At 38.3% G+C, this 20,878-nt stretch overlaps 1 protein-coding gene across 1 annotated transcript in view; it reads right to left on the reverse strand.

The window, feature by feature from the left end:
• The window catches only part of MYO16 (myosin XVI), a 331,490-nt gene that overhangs the window by 183,979 nt on the left and 126,633 nt on the right, over positions 1-20,878 (reverse strand). The window contains exons 8-10 of the mRNA XM_054162913.1: positions 16,490-16,565; positions 15,433-15,586; positions 9,235-9,385 (exon numbers count right to left, since the gene is read on the reverse strand). Coding sequence (XP_054018888.1) covers positions 9,235-9,385; positions 15,433-15,586; positions 16,490-16,565 — 381 coding nt within the window. The remainder of the gene's footprint in view (positions 1-9,234; positions 9,386-15,432; positions 15,587-16,489; positions 16,566-20,878) is intronic.

The raw sequence follows: 20,878 nt of genomic DNA on the forward strand, positions 1-20,878 counted from the left end.
CATTCCATTGTAGAGTGTAGTTTTTGCTTATATATATAGCATCTATTTGCTTCCAACTAAGTTAGTTGTGCTGAGTTAATGTGAATGGGAAACTTCAACCCACCACAATACATTACAAAATTGGAAAGCTGTCATTAATTCCTTCCAAACAATTACATACCATTAATCTTAAACAAGAGAAGAACATAGAAAACTATTATCAGTGTTAAGGTGTAAAACTGCATGAATCTGATGGTCTTTTAAGAACATAGTCCTCTACTGAAGTGCCATTTGCTGTCCCTGAACCCATAAAGACACCCAGCTCAAATTCTACTACTCTCTTTATACAATGTTTATGGCAGAAGAAATGAATATTACAAAAGTTAGTGCACTTATAAACTATTTATTGCACAGTATTAAACAAAGCTCTCATACTTCTCTTCAACACACAGGCTTTAAAATTCTATCAATTTTTTTTCCTGTAGAATAGAAGGAAGCTAATAAGAAGTGGGAATCATATTATCAAGGAAATCAGAAGAAAAACAGATGCTTTACACAAAATTGATTAATGAAATGAGCTTAACATTTCTGAGATTTTGGAGAAAAAACGATGTCTTTAAGAACCACAGAGTTGAGGACCTCCAGGAGAACCAGAAAAAGCCAGGGATGGACCGGAAAGAGTGATCTATGCTATTTCATTCCCCTAAGTCCGGCACCTGTATAAACCCAGACATTTCTGTTTGTTCTCTCCCTTTTCTTCCCTCTCTGCTCTTCGGTACATTCAGGGCCTTATCTCTGGTTGCACGGAGGAGGTTTGCAGCCTGCCTTTGGCCTTAGCTGAGCTAATTTTTACTGCGTCATTTGGGTCTGGGCAGGGAGTTATGGGGTTGGGGGGCCTTTTAGGCCTGGGATTTTTGAGGCCTGGTTTGGGGAAAGGATTTTTGGGTAGCATGGCTGAGGTGGACTATGGATTTTTGTATTTTATATTCTTTGTAGTGTTGTATGTATTTATGAATAATAGTGTCATTTAAACTTCCAATTCTTTCCAATCCAGTGTGGAGTATTTTTCTTTTAACTCCTCTGAGAAAAGTTAAAGAGCATCTGTTCACTCTTAAAACAAAGACAAGGCAAAGTAAATGCTAAGGAAACAACAGCAAACCCCCCAAAAGACAGAATAGGAGACAGAACAAAAAAGAATCAGTGAAAATAGAAATCTAATTAAAAGCAAAATAAAAATTGATACATTAATCAGTTGCTGTAGGGTTAGGATTTGCCCCCTGCTGGCCCCCTTCCCCCCCCCCACCCCACAACAATAGGAGTTTCACCTCCAGAATAAATCACCAGACTAGCTCAGAAAGATTTGGAAGCAAAATGAAGTTACATTTATAAAAATGGACTGAATATGAAATTATATAAGGTGATAAAACAATCAGAAGTATCCCCCTGGACAGCCCAGGGAGAGACTGCTTCATCTTTTTGTCTTCTTCCCCACCCACACCCCTGCCTTACCTTCCCTGTACCTCAACAGACACAAGTCAATTCAGCCAGCAGAAGGTCAGGAGGCAGAACAAAGCAGCCATGCAAGCAAGAAAGCCGCTGAGAGAAAGAACTACCTGTGCTTTCAGATATATAGAAAATGACAGAGCCAATGAAATGAAATAATTTTATCACTATTTACTTTGCTGTTCCACTCAGAAAAATTCATCCAGCACCTTAACTGAACTCTCTGGAAGGATCAAATTCTTAAATACAATTAAGCATAGCTTATAACTGTAACAGCAGTGTACTTATAAATTATGTTCTGCACTTCAAATGTAGGTTAATTCCTTTTCTATGTCAACCTGAAGAAAAATATTTTTGACCCTAGAGAACAATGGCAGAATTACGTGACTTGTTTGTTCAGAGTTTAATAAAATGCTCAATGTCTTTTTTGAGGATGGGCAACGACAAGGAAGCTTCTTCATTCTATTGCTCTGCTTAAGATGAAAGATCAGAAGAAATGCAGACACTAAGCTTTCTTGGAGAACAACTGGCGTGGTGTGGCTCAGTTGGTAGCACATAAGACCCTTAATGGGAAGGTTGTGAGTTCAAGCCTACAGTGGGCAGTAGTGGCCTCCCTACTCTAGTCATGAGGTCTGTGGTGACAGGTTGGACTCGATGATCTTTGAGGTCTCTTCCAACCTTAGTGATACTGAATGACTGAATACTGAACTCAGCATCCTCATCTGCTTGCAGGAGCATGTGTCAGGGAGGTATCAACAGAAACAGCAAGCAGACTGGGATATTTTGGAAGGAACATGGACCCCAAAGACTGTGTATACTGGTGTTTAATACAGGAGATCTGATTCTGAGCTACTGACATTCCATTGTTCCCATAATTCCAAGGGCTACATCAGAAATCATGACACTCTGGGTTTTCTCCCTGCATTTGTGAGAGCTACACTATGAGATATTGCTCAAGTAATTTAATCTTCAAGAAATAACAACGTCTCTCCATCTCAGTGTTTGAAGATTCTTAAAACATACACAAATATATAATTGGCATTCAATTTTTAGGTGACTATGAGCAAACATTGGGAAGCAAGATGAATTAGATAGGATTTTGCATCTTCTCTAAATCCTGGCCCTTTGATCCTATCAATATTTTTCTTCTAAAAATAGGATTATTGCATACCAGTATCAAAATTCAAGAAAAAAATCATAAAACAGGTGGTATTTCTCACTCTTCTACTTTATCAATAACAAACAAACGATGCATACCAGGCATGATAACCACAGAACCACTACCCCTTTTATGACATAAAATGAAACCTTGTGGTTTTTTTCTGATTGAATATTTCACCAGTTCTACTCATATTTACATGGTACAAATCAAGTTACAAATCTTGAAGCCTTCTCATATCTGGAAATAGATAAATACAAATTGTGGAATACAAACTCCACACTTCATTTTACAGTAAATAATCCTGTGGGTTCAAGGTGTTGTCAAAAGATGACTACTCTTATAGTAGCACACACACACAACCAACCAACCAAAATCAAACCAACCAACCCAAACAAACCATCCAAAAACCCCCAAGGGACATCTCTTTTTATCTGTAATTGTTGCAGGTTTGACTAATTCCTCATTCCATTATGAACATTTTTTTTTCTCAACTTTCAAGCTTTTTTTTTAATGGCTTTTGCTATCCTAATACTATGTAAATCACTTATAGCCCAAACAAGTTGTGAAGTACTGTACTTGGCTTTCAGTTACTTGCCCATCTCAGCCTAGTCATGTCTTTGTTTAAGTCCAGTACTGAACAATGAGACAGAAGCTTAATCACTAAAGAAATTGCAAAAAGAGCAAAATTAATTATAAGAAATATTACATAGCTTGTAATAAATTAAATTAAGCTGGTGAATGGTCTATAGACTAAGACTTATAAGGGAGGGAGCTGGCATTGTTTAGCTTGAAGAAAGAGGCTCAGTGGGGTTCTTCTTGCTCTCTACAACCACCTGACAGGGGGTCTCCTCTCCAAAGTAGCAAGTGATAGGACAAGAGGAAATGCCCCCAAGTTAATCCACAGGAGGTTTAGAGTGGATATTCCAAAGTAATTTTTCACTGAAAGGGTTGTTAAACACTGGAACAGGCTGCCCAGTGACAGTACCTGGAGGTACTGAAAAGACATGTAGATGTTGTGCTTACAGACATGTTTTAGTGGGAGATTAAGCAGTGTTAAGTTAATGGTTTGACTTCATAATCTTAAGGGTCATTTCCAACCTAAATGATTTTATAACTACATATGAAGCCATAGGTACTCACGGAGGAAAGGTGCATGCAAGCAGGGCTTATCATACAATCATAGGCTTGCAAGGTCCCAGATTCTGCTGAGTCCCATAGCCCTGAAGTGTCTTTTATCTATAAAGGGCAGGCTTCTACTCTTTTGTCAATTTTGAGCATTATAGCCACCACTGCAGTTTTGTTCTTGCAGTAGCTTTATCCTGGAGATTTTTCACAATAATACTGTGTACTTCAAAAAAACTTCCATTCTGGGACTGACACAGTGACTGGAAAAAATTGGGTACCTCTGCTTTAGTCTTTAATAATTTCTTTATTGTTCCTCTACATTCAGTAGAAAATAATACTTAAAAACAACTGTGATGTTGGACTAAGCAGATAAAGTATCAATCAATTTGAAAAATATAAGGAAAATGTACCTTACAACCTTAGTCTGGATGTACTAGATGCATAGATGCACAAGAAATGGAAAACAGTAATGGACAATCACAGAAAAATATCCAGCTGGAAGAGACCTCAAAGATCATCCAGTCCAACTTTTGACCCAGCACTGAAAGGTCAGTACTAAACCATGTCCCTAAGCACGAGGTCAGCGATTCTATTTCCTTCTTTCCCTGTAAAAACTGTGAAAACCCACCTCTCATTCCACTAAGTCCAAAAATCATTAAATGTGCAAATGCAAAAGTGTAAGGGTTGTTTTTTTTAATATGTGCATGTAAAATGTACTTACTTCAACAAGTAAACTGTGAAACAGGCCAGCTGAAAATGTCATGATTTACCCACAGTCCTCATCTCACTGATTAATTTTTTTTTCAGAAGAGATGTACTCTGAAATGGCAGACTCTACCAAAATGCTACTGAGATTCTCATTTTTCCTGTATTTTTGCAATACCTCAAAAAACCCCTCTATTTTCAGAACATGAGTTTCAAATCAGACAACATACGCAGGTTGCCTGCCATATGTGTCTGTCTTTCTGTCTCCCTGTTCTAGAGGTTTACTACTCACTCCACTGAAGTGGATGCAGATTTTTCTGTCACACAGAAGATGGCATTTTTCTCTGTTTTTGTTTCTAATCATGCCAATTGGACATAGGTCTGGCTGGAAAACAAGAATTACACATGGCAAGAAAAAAGTTTAAAAGTAAATTACACTTTGATATTCCTTTTTGATGATGTACATTGCAATAGAACAAAATGAAGAAAAGAATTCCAAGAACATCTGAAAGTGTCGTGTAGTGGGAATCAAGATGAATGACAGAGAAGCCTATGGCCTCTTTTCCTTATTGATGTGCTCCCCTGGCTGGCAGGAACAGAGAAGGTACAGGTCTCTACTATACTCCCTCGTGTATTGTCAAAACTCTAGACATCTGTGCCAGCAGTTGAGTTTCTCTTAACCTTGTCTATTTAAAGATTAACCCAACGATAGGCCACGAACAAGGTTTTGGATTCAAGCAGTGCCTTAGGTTTCTCCATATTTTCTGAACTGTTATTACACTCTCTTGTACATTCTTGGCTCATGCTAGCTAGCACTCATGCAGATTAACACCTGCATACCATTCAGGTCACTTGTCAATGAGCATTTCTCATAGGCTATTTTGAGTGTGGTCCCATTCTTTGAGGGAGAAAACAGTTTTGATCTATGGATGTGCACAGACCCATCCCGCATAGCTGTGGGCCAGAGAAGGGGCCCTGACTTCTTATTAATAATCTAGGTACATTCAAAGACATCAACTATACTATAGATAGTTAGATAGTCAGAAATAAAGGAATTGAAATCTTTTCCATCAACTGTTTTTTCTCTATGAAGTTTAGGATTTAGTGAGTCAGCACCATTTCTTTGCATGAAAACTCACAGTTCAATGAGCTTATAAATAAATCACACAGAAGAAACTATAAATGTTTTAAATTCACAATTGGTCTCACTTGGTATTAAACATTACTTGCATTATTAATATCTTATTTGTAGGCACCTTAAAATATGTTCATTCTCACGTACTTTTTGACCATACAGATGAGTTTTCTCTATTTTTTCTACCTTGTTGTATGCATCTGGCTATTATATTGATTGCATGATGCATATTTTATAAGACATAACAGAAAAATTGCATAAATACAGCATAAATCCTAATATAACCATGCCTCTGAAAGTTATTTGGCTTTGAGATTTTTGTATTGCTAGGAATGAAGAATCCTATTTACCTATATAAATTACATCTACTTAACAACATTCAAAATCTGCTCATATAATAATATCCAATGATTTTGATTTTATCATGAACTTGTATCACTGAAATAAGCATGCATTCTAGCTCTTACATGTAATACTATGATATACACAGTTGTCCCTTGTGTATGTGGTGATACTAGGACAATCAAAAGGACATCGGGGATACTCTATCACACAGTTCATATGGCCAACAATATGTACACACAAACTATAAGACAGAGACAGTTTCATTTTTTTTAAGTTGTAATTAAAAGAAAGGATTTAATATATATTTGTTTGTAGCATGAAGCACATAATTAAATTCCAGACCAGTAATTTCAATCTGCTATCAAAAAAACTATCCTTCCCCACTGAGAGGAAGAGAAATTGCCAGCTTTGATAAAATTCTGGAAATAATGCATAGTGCTTCCTTTGTTTGGCAGCATAGACCTTGACATTATGGATGATCAGAGAACATCTTTTACCAAGGTAAAAGGAAAAGCTAATACAAGCCAAGAGAGACCCAAAATGTTTCATTGATGTATTCACTTGATTTTTATCTCCTATGCGTCATGTAATAAAAATCTTATTTCATGAGAAACAATATTTTAAGGCTTTTTCATCCTTTTTTTTCCAATTAAAAAACCCTGAGATTACCTATAAATTTGAGCTATTTTCTTAAAGCCAAAAAATTTACAAGTTTTCCCTATTAAAAATGCATGTTTCAGATATAGTAAAATGAAGTTGTTCTCTCTGATCCCCCAATCTGCATGCCACATTGCCTAAGAATGTATGATATTTCTGACACAATTCATATGAAATATCATGCTGATCTATTTCAATAATATATGAACATAAAATCCAAGTAATGACTCCACACAGCCTACTGAAAAATTAAACAGAACATGATTACTTTGAGTGTAGTTTGGAACACAACCATTAAGAATAAAAGAGAGTGAAACTCATCTGAATTGTTATACCCAAGGGGATATCAGGAAAAGGCTGTTCAAAGCTTTCCTTTGGTAGCAGCATTAAATAATTAAAAAAAAACAAACAAAAAAACCTTCAAGCTGTGAATTTTTTTTTTCTTAAAGTATTACTTGGAAATATCATCTCTGAAAACTAAGATCGACATATTATATGCACAAATACGGGTATGACATATATATACCTATAGTTCATAATGTATGGCAAGTGGTATAGTATATAACCTCTGTATTTCCAGGACCACAGTTAGGTCACTTACAAAAAAAAATAAACTCCATGTTTTCATCTGACGAAACATGGGAATTCTTTAGTCTACTAAAATTAAACTATTCCCTGAAATGAGTAAACTGTTGTGTCCTGTTTCGTTTGTAAGAGCACCACACTAGCAGCAACTTTCTGTATAATGTACAATTGTTTTTTAATGCAACCAGTCTTTTTAAAACACACTGAAATAACACAGTTTCTAACCTATCTCTTGTTAGTGCTGGTTTCCCAGACAGGACTGTCCCTGCTTATTTAATTTCCAAGGCAACATCACACTTAACAACCTTTGGCAAGGTTTGTTGTATACTGCTTCTAACAAGACCACAAGATACACATTCCTTCTAGTTCATTTAGGGCAAAATTTCACAGTGTTTTCTGCAGAAATTTCTTAGCTAAAGGCCCTAAAAGAGATTCACCTTTAATTCTGCTGTGTTGTCCTTGAATTGTAACTGTTGTGGGAATTTACACTGAAATGGCACAAGGAGTAAAGTTTTGAAAATCTGCCCTTGGACACTGACATGACTGTAGATCATGGTGGAGGGCAAAACTACCAGTATGAAGACCTCTGGTTGCTCTTTCTCACCTGGAAGATTGGCTGATCTTCTTCCAGTCAGTTTCTGCATGTGTTTACTCCACAAATTATGAAGCAAAAGTGTAGCCTACAGATAGCACAAGTCTGAATAATTTTCGGCAGGTTGATGACAAAACAGAATTAGACTGAATGAAGTATATATGTTCTTGTCCACACTCCTGTTAACACCCGGAAGCAAGCAATAGTCTCAGTACGGCCCTGAGAAAGACACCTCCCTCTCCCTACAATTCTAGGAGGGTTCCTCCAAATAGGGTTGCAAGCATTTACTTCTCTGAACTGCAGTACTTCTCTTTTGGACTGACTGTCAGCAAGGTCATAAATTGTAGAGCATGAAAACTAGATATAAGCCAGTTTCAAAACATTTTGTTGTATCTTCTGACTGATTAGGGCACTGAGTGTTCTAGGGAATTCCAAAGCTGAGGACTTTCAGAGATGGACTCATCTGACCGACACTTGAATTCCTATGATGAACACATAAAAAAGAAAAGTAGTAAAGTGTGCATGCTTCTGCCAAGACAGTTATGCAGGGTGGTTTTTTGAACTGAACTTGGTTTAAAAGTAATCAGTATCCTGCTCCTTAGTTATGTTCCAAATTCATAGCAAATTATTTTAAATGGAAGCTCTCCACTCCACCCTTCCAACTCTAAAGTAGTTATTTTTTCGTAAGTGTAATGTATGTATCTCAAATGCATGTAACAGAAAATAAAACATCATGTATCCCCCCCCAAAACATCCAAACAGGAATTTCTAGGTCCTAAACATTCAAAGTTAGGACACGCCAGATTTACAAGCAACAGATAATTGCCGCCTTTTGCTTCACCATGTACACTGAATGAGACTGTGATACTGTGGAGAAAATTGTAAAGGGGTTCCAAATAACCAGTCCCTGTATACTAAGGCATTTGCACAGCAGCAGGACATAACACTGCAGCTGTAAATCTGGCAAATCCTTTCTTTAAAGTATGGTCACTTATTTTGCAACACAATATTCCTTAGACATTCTTTCTTCTTTCTTTCTTCCCCTCCTCCCCTACCCCAGTCTCCGAGGTTGTGTTTCTTTCCTTTGCAAATTGAAGTTGGAGACAAGAGCAAGCTTTGGGCAGTGCTAACAGTTGTCTCTCTCCTGTTGTGAACCATGAATAGAGTTTGAGAAGCTCGGAGCCCTCCAACTGTCTCAGCTCTTGACCTGCCCTCAGTAGATGGCAGGAAGCAGCTGTTCAGTTTGCAGAGGGAAGTCTCTGCAGAGCCAGACTGATTTCAGGGAGTGATCAAGGAGACAAGGCACCACAGTGCAGATGATAGTGCTGTGAAGGGAACCACTGCTGAGGTGAAGGGAAAAAAAATTACCATGGGCTTTGATCCATTAACTTTACTCTTTCCAGACTTGTGCCTTAACAAACACTTGAGGAAATCACATGCCCTTACCTGTTCAAGTTTGGTTGTAGTGTTCACAGTGACATTTTCAGATGTACTGTCTTGAGATTGCTGCTTACATAAGCCTTTAGATGCATCTTTAAACATAGTGTCTTTCTCCAGCAAACTGTCTTGCTTGGCAATCGGTAAAGCCAGAGGATTGCTACAAAGAGAAATCAATAAAGCAATTAGACTCCTCCTGAAGATGCCAAACAAACAAAAGATTGCCAAATGTGGGTGGCACACAGGACTGAGATATACTTCAGGCCTGGGACATGAGTTCCTGGTCATAGTACAAAAAAGAAATTGGTGAGAAATAAATGTTCACATAGGTTGATCTGTTCCCAAAGACACAGAGCAGAACACTGACTTAAAATTCACCTTTATGCATATCTTGTGCAGCAGAACTGAGCAAGCCAAAGAGAATACGCATGGATCTGCTTTTGACAGCACTCGTTAGCAAATCAATAGTGAATTCTGAAACTGAATTTAAAATACGTGATTAACCTATGCAATATTGTTTTGAAAAATAGTACTTTTAAAAATACTTCAACACAGATACTGCCATTGTGGTAACAAAATTAAATTCCAACACTTTGTAGCTTACTTTTAATCTGTCAGTAGCCATGATATATTTTATGACCAAAAGCAACTCTGAATTTGTGATGTGCTAAAACAAACCCCAAGCAAACAGCAGACTCCTACATTTACTGCAATAATACACAGTACTCTTCATTCACATATAAATTAAATCTGTTCTTACACACATGGAGGTCTTTTATCTACTGAACCTTCAGAACATATCACACTTCTGAAAAACAACACTGCCAAAATCTTGTATGGTTTTGGTAGTGGTGTACATTCAGGGAATCAGTGAGGAATCAGTCTCAGGATCTGAGAACACATCTTCAAAACTAATTGCCTGGGCTCTGACAGTGCAATGAGAAAATCTCATAAGGGTACAACAGCTCTTTGCCAAAGTGTCAGCATAACTTCTTTGAAAGGAAATGCGGATTCAATGTGTGAATGTGTGAATAGTACATTCCACTATGGGATAAAGCCCAGATGTCACATTTAGTTTAAACAAAAAAAAGATGAAAAGAAAAAAATCTCATTTTTACTCAGAGTTACTTGAGTTTGATTACTGATTATAATAAAGCTAGAAGGAGGGCCCATCCATGTCTAACACTGATTTCAAGTCAGGTTAAGACATGCTGTTGGAAAGGGAACTGAAACACAGATACAGTTTTAGAGAGGTACAGTCCGAACCAGAGGCAAAGATCTAAGCAGTATTCACTGGAAACCAAGTCAGAACAGTTTCCTGTTGAATAAAAGATATATGAACAAAATTTTTATTTTGATGAAGCCCTCAGTCTGTAAGGCTTGAAAGAATTATTTTTAACATTTTGTAATTAAATATACATAATTTCCTTTTTAATGATATTTGGCTTCATTTTAATACAAAATGCCTAGAGGAACACTAACAAAAATAAAAGTATTTACTGCTTTGAATGACAGAAAATAATTTGTTACATGTTTATTTCCCAAATGTCACATGGACAAAAAAAAATCCAACTGGCTTTGCCTTTTTTTGTGATTTGGCCTGCAAAACAGAAAAGTCATTATCCAACTGTTTTCATGATCTTGGCAATCAGATGTCATAGCATAAGTTATATCACTGTTAGCTTGTAGAAGAAATTAAATAGCTGCGACAAACACAAGCAGAAATGACTAATACTAATTCACATTTTGAATATAACATTTTCTTTTTAAGTAGGCTTTTGCTATTGTCTAGAACTGCTCACAGAAAAAGAGATGGTAGGTTTAAAGAAAAGCCTACATTGGATGAATTCAGGTATCATAAACTGAAGTGTTGACATTTATTACTCTTTTATTATTTATGTGATATTTCTTTTAAATTCTGAAGATCCAGGACTTTTTGCTGCAAAGCTGAACTGTACCCATTTAATCTTTACCCCTTTTGTCTTAATTATACAACACACATTAAAAACACTTCTTACAATTCAGCTGTAAACTCCTTGCAACCAAATAAACCGTTCAAGTGTTACAAAGGATAATTAGAATGTAACTCACAGCAAAGAGTAGGGAAAGAAAGGTGACTACTGTTTCCACAAACGCATTTTGAACTTAAGAGGACCATAATAATAGGATCTACCAGGTGTGTTCCATGCATTGATGTACCAGAAGAATAGCCTTTACATTATGTACATTTGTGAGATATTAATTGGATTTTTACGTGATGGAAATGCTGACATAAAATTCATATTGCAAAAAAAAAAAAAGCCAATGGTTACATGAAAGAAAAAGCATACTGAAGTTACACAAACAGTTCATTATGACTTGGGTTCAAGAATACACTGTAAAACTGTGCCTTTTCAGAAAAAATATTTCTGTTGACATTCATATGTCTAAGTAGTATCTCTATTACTTAGAAGATGAAGTTAAACAATGTTGTTGAAAGCTGAACTGTACAAGGGAAGACGTTAATGTAGGCAAGTGGATTAGCATGAACTGCCTTTTTCAGGAAAATTAATGGATAATTCATAGATAATTAACCACAATGGGAGACTTAAGCCAAAATAATATTCCCTAATAGACAGGAAGGTGGGCTACCTTGGGTAATCATATCAAAATAAAGTAGGACTGTTGCTACTGGCATATCTAACTGGGAAAATTCTTATATGGAGGAGCAGTCTTTTAAATTTTTAGGTGTGTGTAATGTAGTGGTTTGGAATTTTACCACCACATTAACTAAAAAGCATGGCTCACTCAGTTGGGAAGCAAATGGAAGCTGTATTTACAAGCAGTAACTACATTCTACAATGGAATGCAATGAATATGTACAAATACACAGTATTTACAATACTATACAGGTATTTATGATCAGAAAAACAGCACAGAAATCTCCCTGAACCCCTTCTGGTATCCCAAAATGAGCGGGGAAACTGCTCTGCTCTCCTTCTCCCTCCTCCTTTCCTCTATAATTAGGAGAAAAGAGAAAGACATCAGGAGAACTGTTAGTTCAAAGCATTGTTAGCCTCCTTATCTGCAAAGCCAGTATTGATAAGATTCTCCCAGCCTAGCAGAAACAGCCAAACAGCTAGAGAAGAAAGGAAGGAATGAAGTGGAATGTGAGATTGCTAAGGGTACCCTTCACACATCTGGCCAATGAAATTCATTTAGAATAATATTTTGTTTTCCTTTTTACACCTAACTGTGAATTGTTTATACTTCTCCAATCTTCTGCTCGAAAATCTGTAGCTAACTTTTAAAGGCATAGCCTAAAACTGCCACAGTGTATTAATCATCTAACAGCACCAAACTGAGTGGTGCTGTCAATACACTAGAGGGACAGGATGTCATCCAGAGGGACCTGGATAAGCTGGAAAGCTAGGCCCAGGTGAACCTCATGAGGTTCTACAAGAGCAAGAGCACGGTCCCGCACCTGGGCCGGAACAATCCTCACTATCAATACAGACTGGTGGATGAGGTGATAGAAATCAGCCTGTGGTGGGTTGAAGTTTTCCCCCAACATTAACTTTGCCAAACTAACTCTGTTAGAAGCAGATGAAGCTGTATTTACAAGCAGAATCTACACTCTACAATGGAATACAATGAATATGTACAAATATACAGTATTTACAATATTCACAGATGTTTACAATTAATAAACAGCACAAGGACCCCCCTGGCCAAGGACCAGGGGAAGCTACTAGCTTCTCCCTGCCACCCACTTACCCCTCTGTACAAAAGGGACAAGAGAAAGGAGCAGAGAAGTTAAACTTAGCCAAGGCCAGCTAAACCACATTATCTCTCCAGAGCAAAGCAAAAACAGCCAAGATCAGAAGAAGGGAAGAATTGTTATGGTACAGCTCCTCTTATTCTAGATATTTACCCAATGAATTTGTTTAGAATAAACTTTTGTTTTCCTTTTTACACCCAATAGTGATTTATTTGTATTTTTCTACTTTTCTGCTCAAAATCTGTAACTAAATTTTAAAGGCACAGCCTAAAACCACCACACAGCCCTGTGGAAAAGGACTTGGGAGTTCTGGTGGATGAGAAGCTGGATGTGAACCAACAGCGTGCACTTCCAGCCCAGAAGGCAAATGACATCCTGGGTTGCATCAAAACAAGCATGGCCAGATTGAGGGAGGTAATCCTGCCAATTTACTTTGCTCTGGTAAGACTTAACCTGTAGTACTGTGTCCAGCTCTGGAGCCCTCAACACAGGAAGGATGGACATGATGGAGAAGGTCCAGATGAGGGCCATGAAGATATCTGGGTGGCTGGAACACCTCTCCTTCAAAGACAGGCTGAAGGAGCTGGAGTCATTCATCCTGGAGAAGAGAAGGTGCCAGGGAGACCTAATAGTGGCCTCCCAGTACCTGAAGAGGGCCTACAAGAAGGCTGGAGAAGGACTGTTTACAAAAGCATGTAGTGATAGGATGAGGGGCAATGACTTCAACCTAGAGAAGGGCAACTTTAGATTGGACATCAGGAACAAGTTATTTACCTGAAGGTGGTGGAACACAACACTGGAACAGGTTTTGGGTTTCATTATTGAAAAACCATGATGCTGCATAGCGGAGATAACCAGCTTTGAAATTATGCCTGATTATCAGGTGACTAAATTAAGATAAATGTATTTCTATGCAAAATAGAACTCCTCAAATAGTGTGGTATGGTTCATTCACAATATTCCACATTTTCCGTGGTGATAGTGGAGTGATGCATGGGCAAATCACACCTAAGATCTCTAAAACCCTTAAGAATAACACTGCTAGGCATCATTACAGAGGTATGAGAGTTACCTGCCTCTGACTTTCTGGTATTATAACTTCTATCAATAACAAAAAATAAATTATCTTTATGTTTCAGAAACTAAAGTCTTATTTTTATATCTCAAAATTATTTTTTTTCACTCAAAAGACAGTAAAGGCCACAACTTCAGGACTATGATTTAAATTATTGAAACAGTGGGTTTGACTAGAGGATTGCTTATTTCATAAGGAGCTAACAAGCATAAGAAATTAATAATTCCATACACATTAGTGTGCTAAACCCAGCTATGTAAATTAGTAACTATAAATCATGAGGCAGAAGCAAAACACACTGTGACACTGTGTTTACTATCCATGAAATATGCAATCTTTACTAAATATAAACATATTCCATGGAATACTGAATGCAACAGATTGATCATTTCATGACAATCGCTCATTTCTTCCAGATTTTAATGTATGAAAAGACAATCTGCAGTCCATAAACTATAACTATTTTGCAATGGACATATATATATATATACACACACACACACACACACACATATATATATATTTTCTCTGTCTCTTTGTAAGAAGGTGTTGGGTTTGACTTCTTTTCTCACCTGCTCTCCATCCAGTGAGTGTTACAGAAAAATTAATGCCAATATTTCACTACCTTATGCAACCAACATGCTTCAAATGTACAGCAGCTGCATACTATTTAAAGACATTATCTGTTGCTTTTAAAAGGTCCATGGATCACTTCATCTGGAAATAAGAATTTGAGGAATAAGTATGCTTGCACTACCATAAACCATCATTAACGCTTTGTACCTATTTGAAAGCTCTTTTCACATATGCATGACACAGTCTTAAGATTCACAAGAAAATACAAAAGGACCAAAATTTACAATTTAAGTCACAAACTGACACTCCAGTTCAACACCAAATTTTAAGTTCACACTACTAAATTATACTTAATTACACTTAAATTTTATTCAATACAAATCTAAGTACAAATTTGTAACTGCCTGGAGCTGTTTCATTTAGTCTGTGATTGAAGGACTTGCTCATGCTTCTTTTGCATACAGGGGTAATCATATTCCCATCTACCTTAATAAAATGATGCTTGGGTCTATAAGTATTAACCCCTAATAATTCTGTTACAGCAATCCCAGGTAATTTTCTGGCTATTAGAATAATGTATTTTATTACTCATAATCTATATTTACAGAACAAAGGTTGACAAAAAGATATGAGAAAAATAAGCACAAAATATGAATTAGCAGATTTCCAAAATGAAGAATTTACTTAACCCATTAAATCACACAGAATCACAGGCACAGGATTTTTACATTGACAAATACAGTTCAAATTATAGTGTGGCCTCAGTGCATCACTTTTTAACAACAGAAGCACTTACAGTTTATTGGAAATTGTGGGCAGATCATGGATGATCTCTTCGTATGGCTCTTCTTGAGATAAAGCAGAAACAGCTAAAGGGTCTTTCATTTTTTCCTCCCAAACAATTTCAGCCTTCAGAAGCATTTCCTCAATGAACTCAGAAGCTGCAACATCTACGACATTGGAACACCAAGATATCAGACAAAGTAAGGAAAGTTCCTTTAAATTAAAATCTGTAAATCAGATTAAGATGAAGATTAAGCATCCAGTTAGATAAAATTAAAAGAATTGCTCAGATATTGATCATAAAATAGCACTTGAAGTTACTGCAAAATCAAAGGCAAAGTAAATTCAGCATGGAATTGAGCTGTCATTTGCAAAACCTCAAAACCATTCTCATTGTATAGTAAACCAAGTAGTATTCAATAATTCATAGGACTTTAGGAAAACAATACAACTGTTTTCAATTCTGTGTTTCAATGAGAACTGTACTTACATCTTTTTCAACTCATTTAAAATTTCTACAAACTAGACTTACATGTCTTGCACATACATGAGTGGTGAAATCACTTTTGTTTGCAAGCCAGAAATACAGTTAACTCAACTGGCTTAACACATACATACTAAATGCATACTAAGTGTGGTTAGCTAGCTGTACAGATATCTTGGTTTGGTCCATAGCTTTGTACACAAATACAAGCAGGCATGTACCTAACCACAAACAGCTTTTTTGAGGTCAAGCACCATGGAATTCCCTGTGAATGTATTTGTAGGTGGTACATTATTTGAAGCATAATCTGACAGTATTTCCTACAGTACTGGGCTCCTTCTTCATTTTATCCTAGGCATGGAAGGTTGAACAACCTATGTTTCCTCTTTTCAACACTGCTATCTGGTATTATTGATGCTGATCTGAAGTCACTTCCAGCCCAGTACAGTCTGTAATTCTACAGAGTATATAAACTATATGTATACACATATATGTGTGCCTCTGCATGTATAACTAAGAAAGCAAGAAGGAAAGGAAACAGTGTCACAGCAACTAGTATATACATAATAACAGGATTTTGACCTACCTGAAGGCTTTTCATTATTGCAGTTAAGAAGATTGGGATTTGCCCAGTGCACCAACAGCAGTTTCACAAGGTTGGCCTAAAATGGGCAAAACCAGAGGTGCTTGAAATGTCAGAAGTAGGACAGTGGAACTATGCCTGTCATTCAGTTAATTCATTCATTCCTGCACTAGAGGAAACCATATGACAAAACAGAGGTAACACCTCCAAAATCCAGCCTTCTGGAGCTACTACATGCATTTGCATAAATCTCAAGTGTAAGTTCTCATATGACTTCAGTGTGCCCTCAGCATAACTCCAACCCCAGCGTCTCCCTCCATCCTTACGTGTGTAAACAAATCTGCATCAATAAGCAAAAAAAACAAACCCTAACCATCATCACCTGTTATGACTTAGATCACAAATATTTCTTTATGCCTAACTAATTGAACAGTTGTGTACCATCACTGCCAAAGGGGCCTCACTCACAGCCGTCATGGAAGTAAATCTGTTCACTGTCAGTAGCAGAAGCCTATCTTATGTTTACCAAATCCATTCAATGTATTAGTAATGGTAGCAATTACAGTCCAGTGGAGCAGGACAGAGTACCATATAATCAAGAGATCTAAAATATATTTTTCAGTTTATCAAGAATCCTGCAAGCAACTGTTCTGAGTGAGATCTTCAGCACTGCACCGAAGTCTCCTGAGATATTTCTCCATCAAAGCTTGAAATAATGTCCACCCTGATAAATTTCTTGGTCAGAAAGGAGTAAGAAACTGTATAAGGAGCAAAAAATACATTTAGAATGTGAATGTAGAGCTCGACTAAATGAAGAATTGTTTGCACTTTTGGGTATGTGCTAAAGCAAACAGAATTTATAATATAAATATAACCAACAGGTGAGGTTAGGATAAGAACAGAAGAAAATAAGCTGTGCAAAAAAAAAAAGAAAGAAAGAAAGAAAGAAAGAGAGAAAGAAAGAAAAGAAAAAGGATAAACAGGAAAGACACTATTGCAATTAAAAAAATAATAAAATTCAGTATGGGTTCAACATACAGGAGGAAACATGTTACAAAAGACCACAGTCAGGGGGGATTAGCAAAACCACCCCAAGCTTCCCATTCTGGCAGTAACAGCAGAAAATTCAGCAAAATCTGGAAGCAAGGAAGAAGCCATAACAGGTGTATTTCCAAACCAAATTAGTCCCCCTTTTCACCTGAGATCTCTCAACACGTATATCTCTGGAGTTTTTCATTATAAAAGAACAGAACATGCTTAGTCACTGAGCTGACTAAATCACCAGCAGTTGCTTAATCTCATTAACAGTCATTCTGAAAGGTGGTAGTGGTTCTATCAAAGCAGGAGGGGTTTCAATGCACTTTCAGTTTAGAAACAACACACAGCTTTTTGGGTTACCAACATTTTGGATTTATGCCACAAGAAATCCCATGGTTCGATATCAGTGCTTCCTGCTGCCAAAGAGATATCTCCAACTGGGAATCCTTGATGCACGTCACCAGAACGAAGTTATTCTGGTCAATTACCTACTTTCAGATACATAAAACTGTGTTAAGTTTTAGCTTCACTCACTTATGTTTTAGAAAGGGTATTTTAAAATTCTGTTGCCACATCTTCAGAGCTGTGTCTAACAGTAGAAATATTCATAGAATTATTACAGAAAATTACCACAATCTAATGGTATTTCAGTTGCAGGCTTGACAAGGCTCTGAGCAACCTGATCTAATGGAGGATGTCCCTGATCCTTGCAGGAGGGTTGGACTAGATGACATTTTGGGGTCACTTTGAACCCAAACCATTCTATGATTCTATGTGCATGCAGACCACCATTGTTAGACCAAAAAAGGCATGTTATGTTTTTTTGTCAAAACACCAAATGCCCTGTGGAGAAGGACCTGTGTGATGAAGAGGTTATTAAATTTATTAAGATGAAATATGAATTGTGAAAATATTGGTCTTATTAATTATCAAAATTATTAATAACCAATGAATGACTAACTTTTATACATGTTCTAGTGCACGTTCATGAAATACATTCCATAAGTGGGTGTTATAATTAGAACTTAATTGAACTATCTACAGACTTTTATCTATAAATATATAACAAAGGGTGCAGTTCTGCTGCTTGGCCACTAGATGGGGACTTGATAGGACGTGGGTGGCTTCTGGCTATATACAGCACTATCATGATATTTCTATGTGTCAGTGATTACTCTGCTAGATGCGGATACTTTGAACTGAGTGCTAGTGGATGGAAAGCATGTGGAAGATACTCTGTAGCTGTTGTTTGTAGCAAGGTGGAGGTCCAGCAGACTACGGTCACTGGACTGGTTCCTGGTCAATTTCGACAGCAGTGTTGGGGAGCTGTCTCCACTCTCCGCAGCAGTGGAGAGGGAATGGAACCTGGGCTTAGCCCGTAAGCAGGTTCCCTTCAGGACTCGGTCGATTCCCTCCAGACAATAGGGATTGGTACTGGTTGGGTCAGCCCGTGGGGTCATCCCTCGGAGTCGGCTCGCATGGCAGGGCGGGGTGATGGTTGCCGGTAGGTGGGCTCGGAGGTTTCTGATTGGACATGACAGCAGACAGGGCTGGGGGCTCGGCCAGGCTACGACAACTCTCAGGGCTGATGTAAATGGCCTCAGGGAGAGAATGTGGCTGCGTCGAGTGGCAGTTTATCGTTTAGTTGGCTAAAAGGAACAGCGGGACACTTGGAGGGGTCCCGGGTTTGGTGCAGTATAGGCACGGACAGTGCTTTAGTCTTCCCTGAGGTTTACAGGGCTCAAAGTGGCAGACGTGGAGGCTCCTCTCCCGCTATAGCAGGGCTGGGCATATGTGGACTCGGTCTTGATCAAGTCCTTTCTCCCCGGCAACTGGGCAGATCTTATCCTCATGCGTTGGTCCAGTTCTCCGGTGGCACAGTGGGCTCTCCCGGTTGGTACAACTGGCTGTGGCGACACTGGGCTTCTTGGGCTCAGTGAAGGTCCTCCCTCTGGAAATGATTCTCAGATCTGCTTCTCGCGATGCAGAGGCTTTCAGTATGCATGCATGTATGAATAAGAGAAGCCAATAACAATGAGCTCAATGGCAGAGGCTAATAGCTCGAGCGTTGTCCTCTCCAGCAAGGAGAGAGAGACAAAGTGTAAGAGGGGGCAACTCGTTTCCCAGCTGGGGCGATACTTATAGATTCCTCGAGGCTGGGTTTGACCAACGGGCACTCTCGTAAATAATTGGATTCAGCCTATAGAAAGCGCGAAGCTAGAATTATGTCCATACTTGGTATTTGCATGAGCACTGCATGCGCTGGGTGCGTGCTGGCCTGGCTAATGCCTTGGCTTTTGTCTTCCTCCTGAAGGAGGGGAAACCTGTCCACATGATGGGACAAGATTCGATATTTGGGCATAATGTGCCTTCACCACAACCTGGGAGTCCTGGTCGGTAGCAAGTTATCCATGGGTCAGCAATGTGCCCTTGTGGCCAAGAAGGCCAATGGGATCCTGGGGTGTATTAAGAAGAGTATGTCCAGCAGATCAAGGGAGGTTCTCCTCCCCCTCTACTCTGCCCTAGTGTGGCCCCACCTGGAATATTCCATCCAGTTATGGGATTCCCAGTTCAAGAGGGACAGGGATCTACTTGAGAGAGTCCAACAGAGGGCTACAAGGATGATTCAGGGACTGGAGCAATGCCTTATGAAAAAAGGCTGAGAGACCTGGGGCTTTTTAGTCTGGTGAGGAGAAGGCTGAAAGGAGATACAATAAATGTATATAGGTGTCAAGAAGGAAGGGACAGCCTCTTCTCACTTGCACCCTGCAATAGGACAAAGGGCAATGAATGCAAAATACAGCACAGGAAGTTCCATCTCAACATGAGGAAGAACTTCTTTACTGTAAGGGTCACAGAGCACTGGAACTGGCTGCCCAGAGAGGTTGTGGAATCTCCTTCTCTGGTGACTTTCAAGATTCATCTGGATACATTTCTGTGTGACCTGCACTAGATTCTGCGATGCTGCTCTGGCAGGCGGGTTGGACTCAATGAACTCTAGAGGTCCCTTACGACCCCTAACACCCTGTCAAATGTAGCCTGCTTACTGCGAACATAAGCTTTAGTCCTCAAAGGAAATATTACAAGGAAATGAAGTGCAACTCATTAATGGGAGCGACGTTTATTATCTAAGTAGCTAGAAAAACATACACAGATGAACAGAGAAAACACAGGGGGCCACTGGAGTTGAAAAGTTCTTTAAAGAAAAATGGAGTGCAACACTCACAATACAAAGCTGTAAGGGGACAAAAGGTAGCATAAATAAATTTACTTCTGTATGCACATTATAAAGCCTTCAAATACAATTTTCTCATGCCAAAAAAGGGGCTGTTTTACCACACATTAACCACACAT

This window comes from Dryobates pubescens, chromosome 7 (genome assembly GCF_014839835.1).
Source record: "Dryobates pubescens isolate bDryPub1 chromosome 7, bDryPub1.pri, whole genome shotgun sequence".
In the NCBI taxonomy this organism is placed as follows: Eukaryota; Metazoa; Chordata; class Aves; order Piciformes; family Picidae; genus Dryobates; species Dryobates pubescens.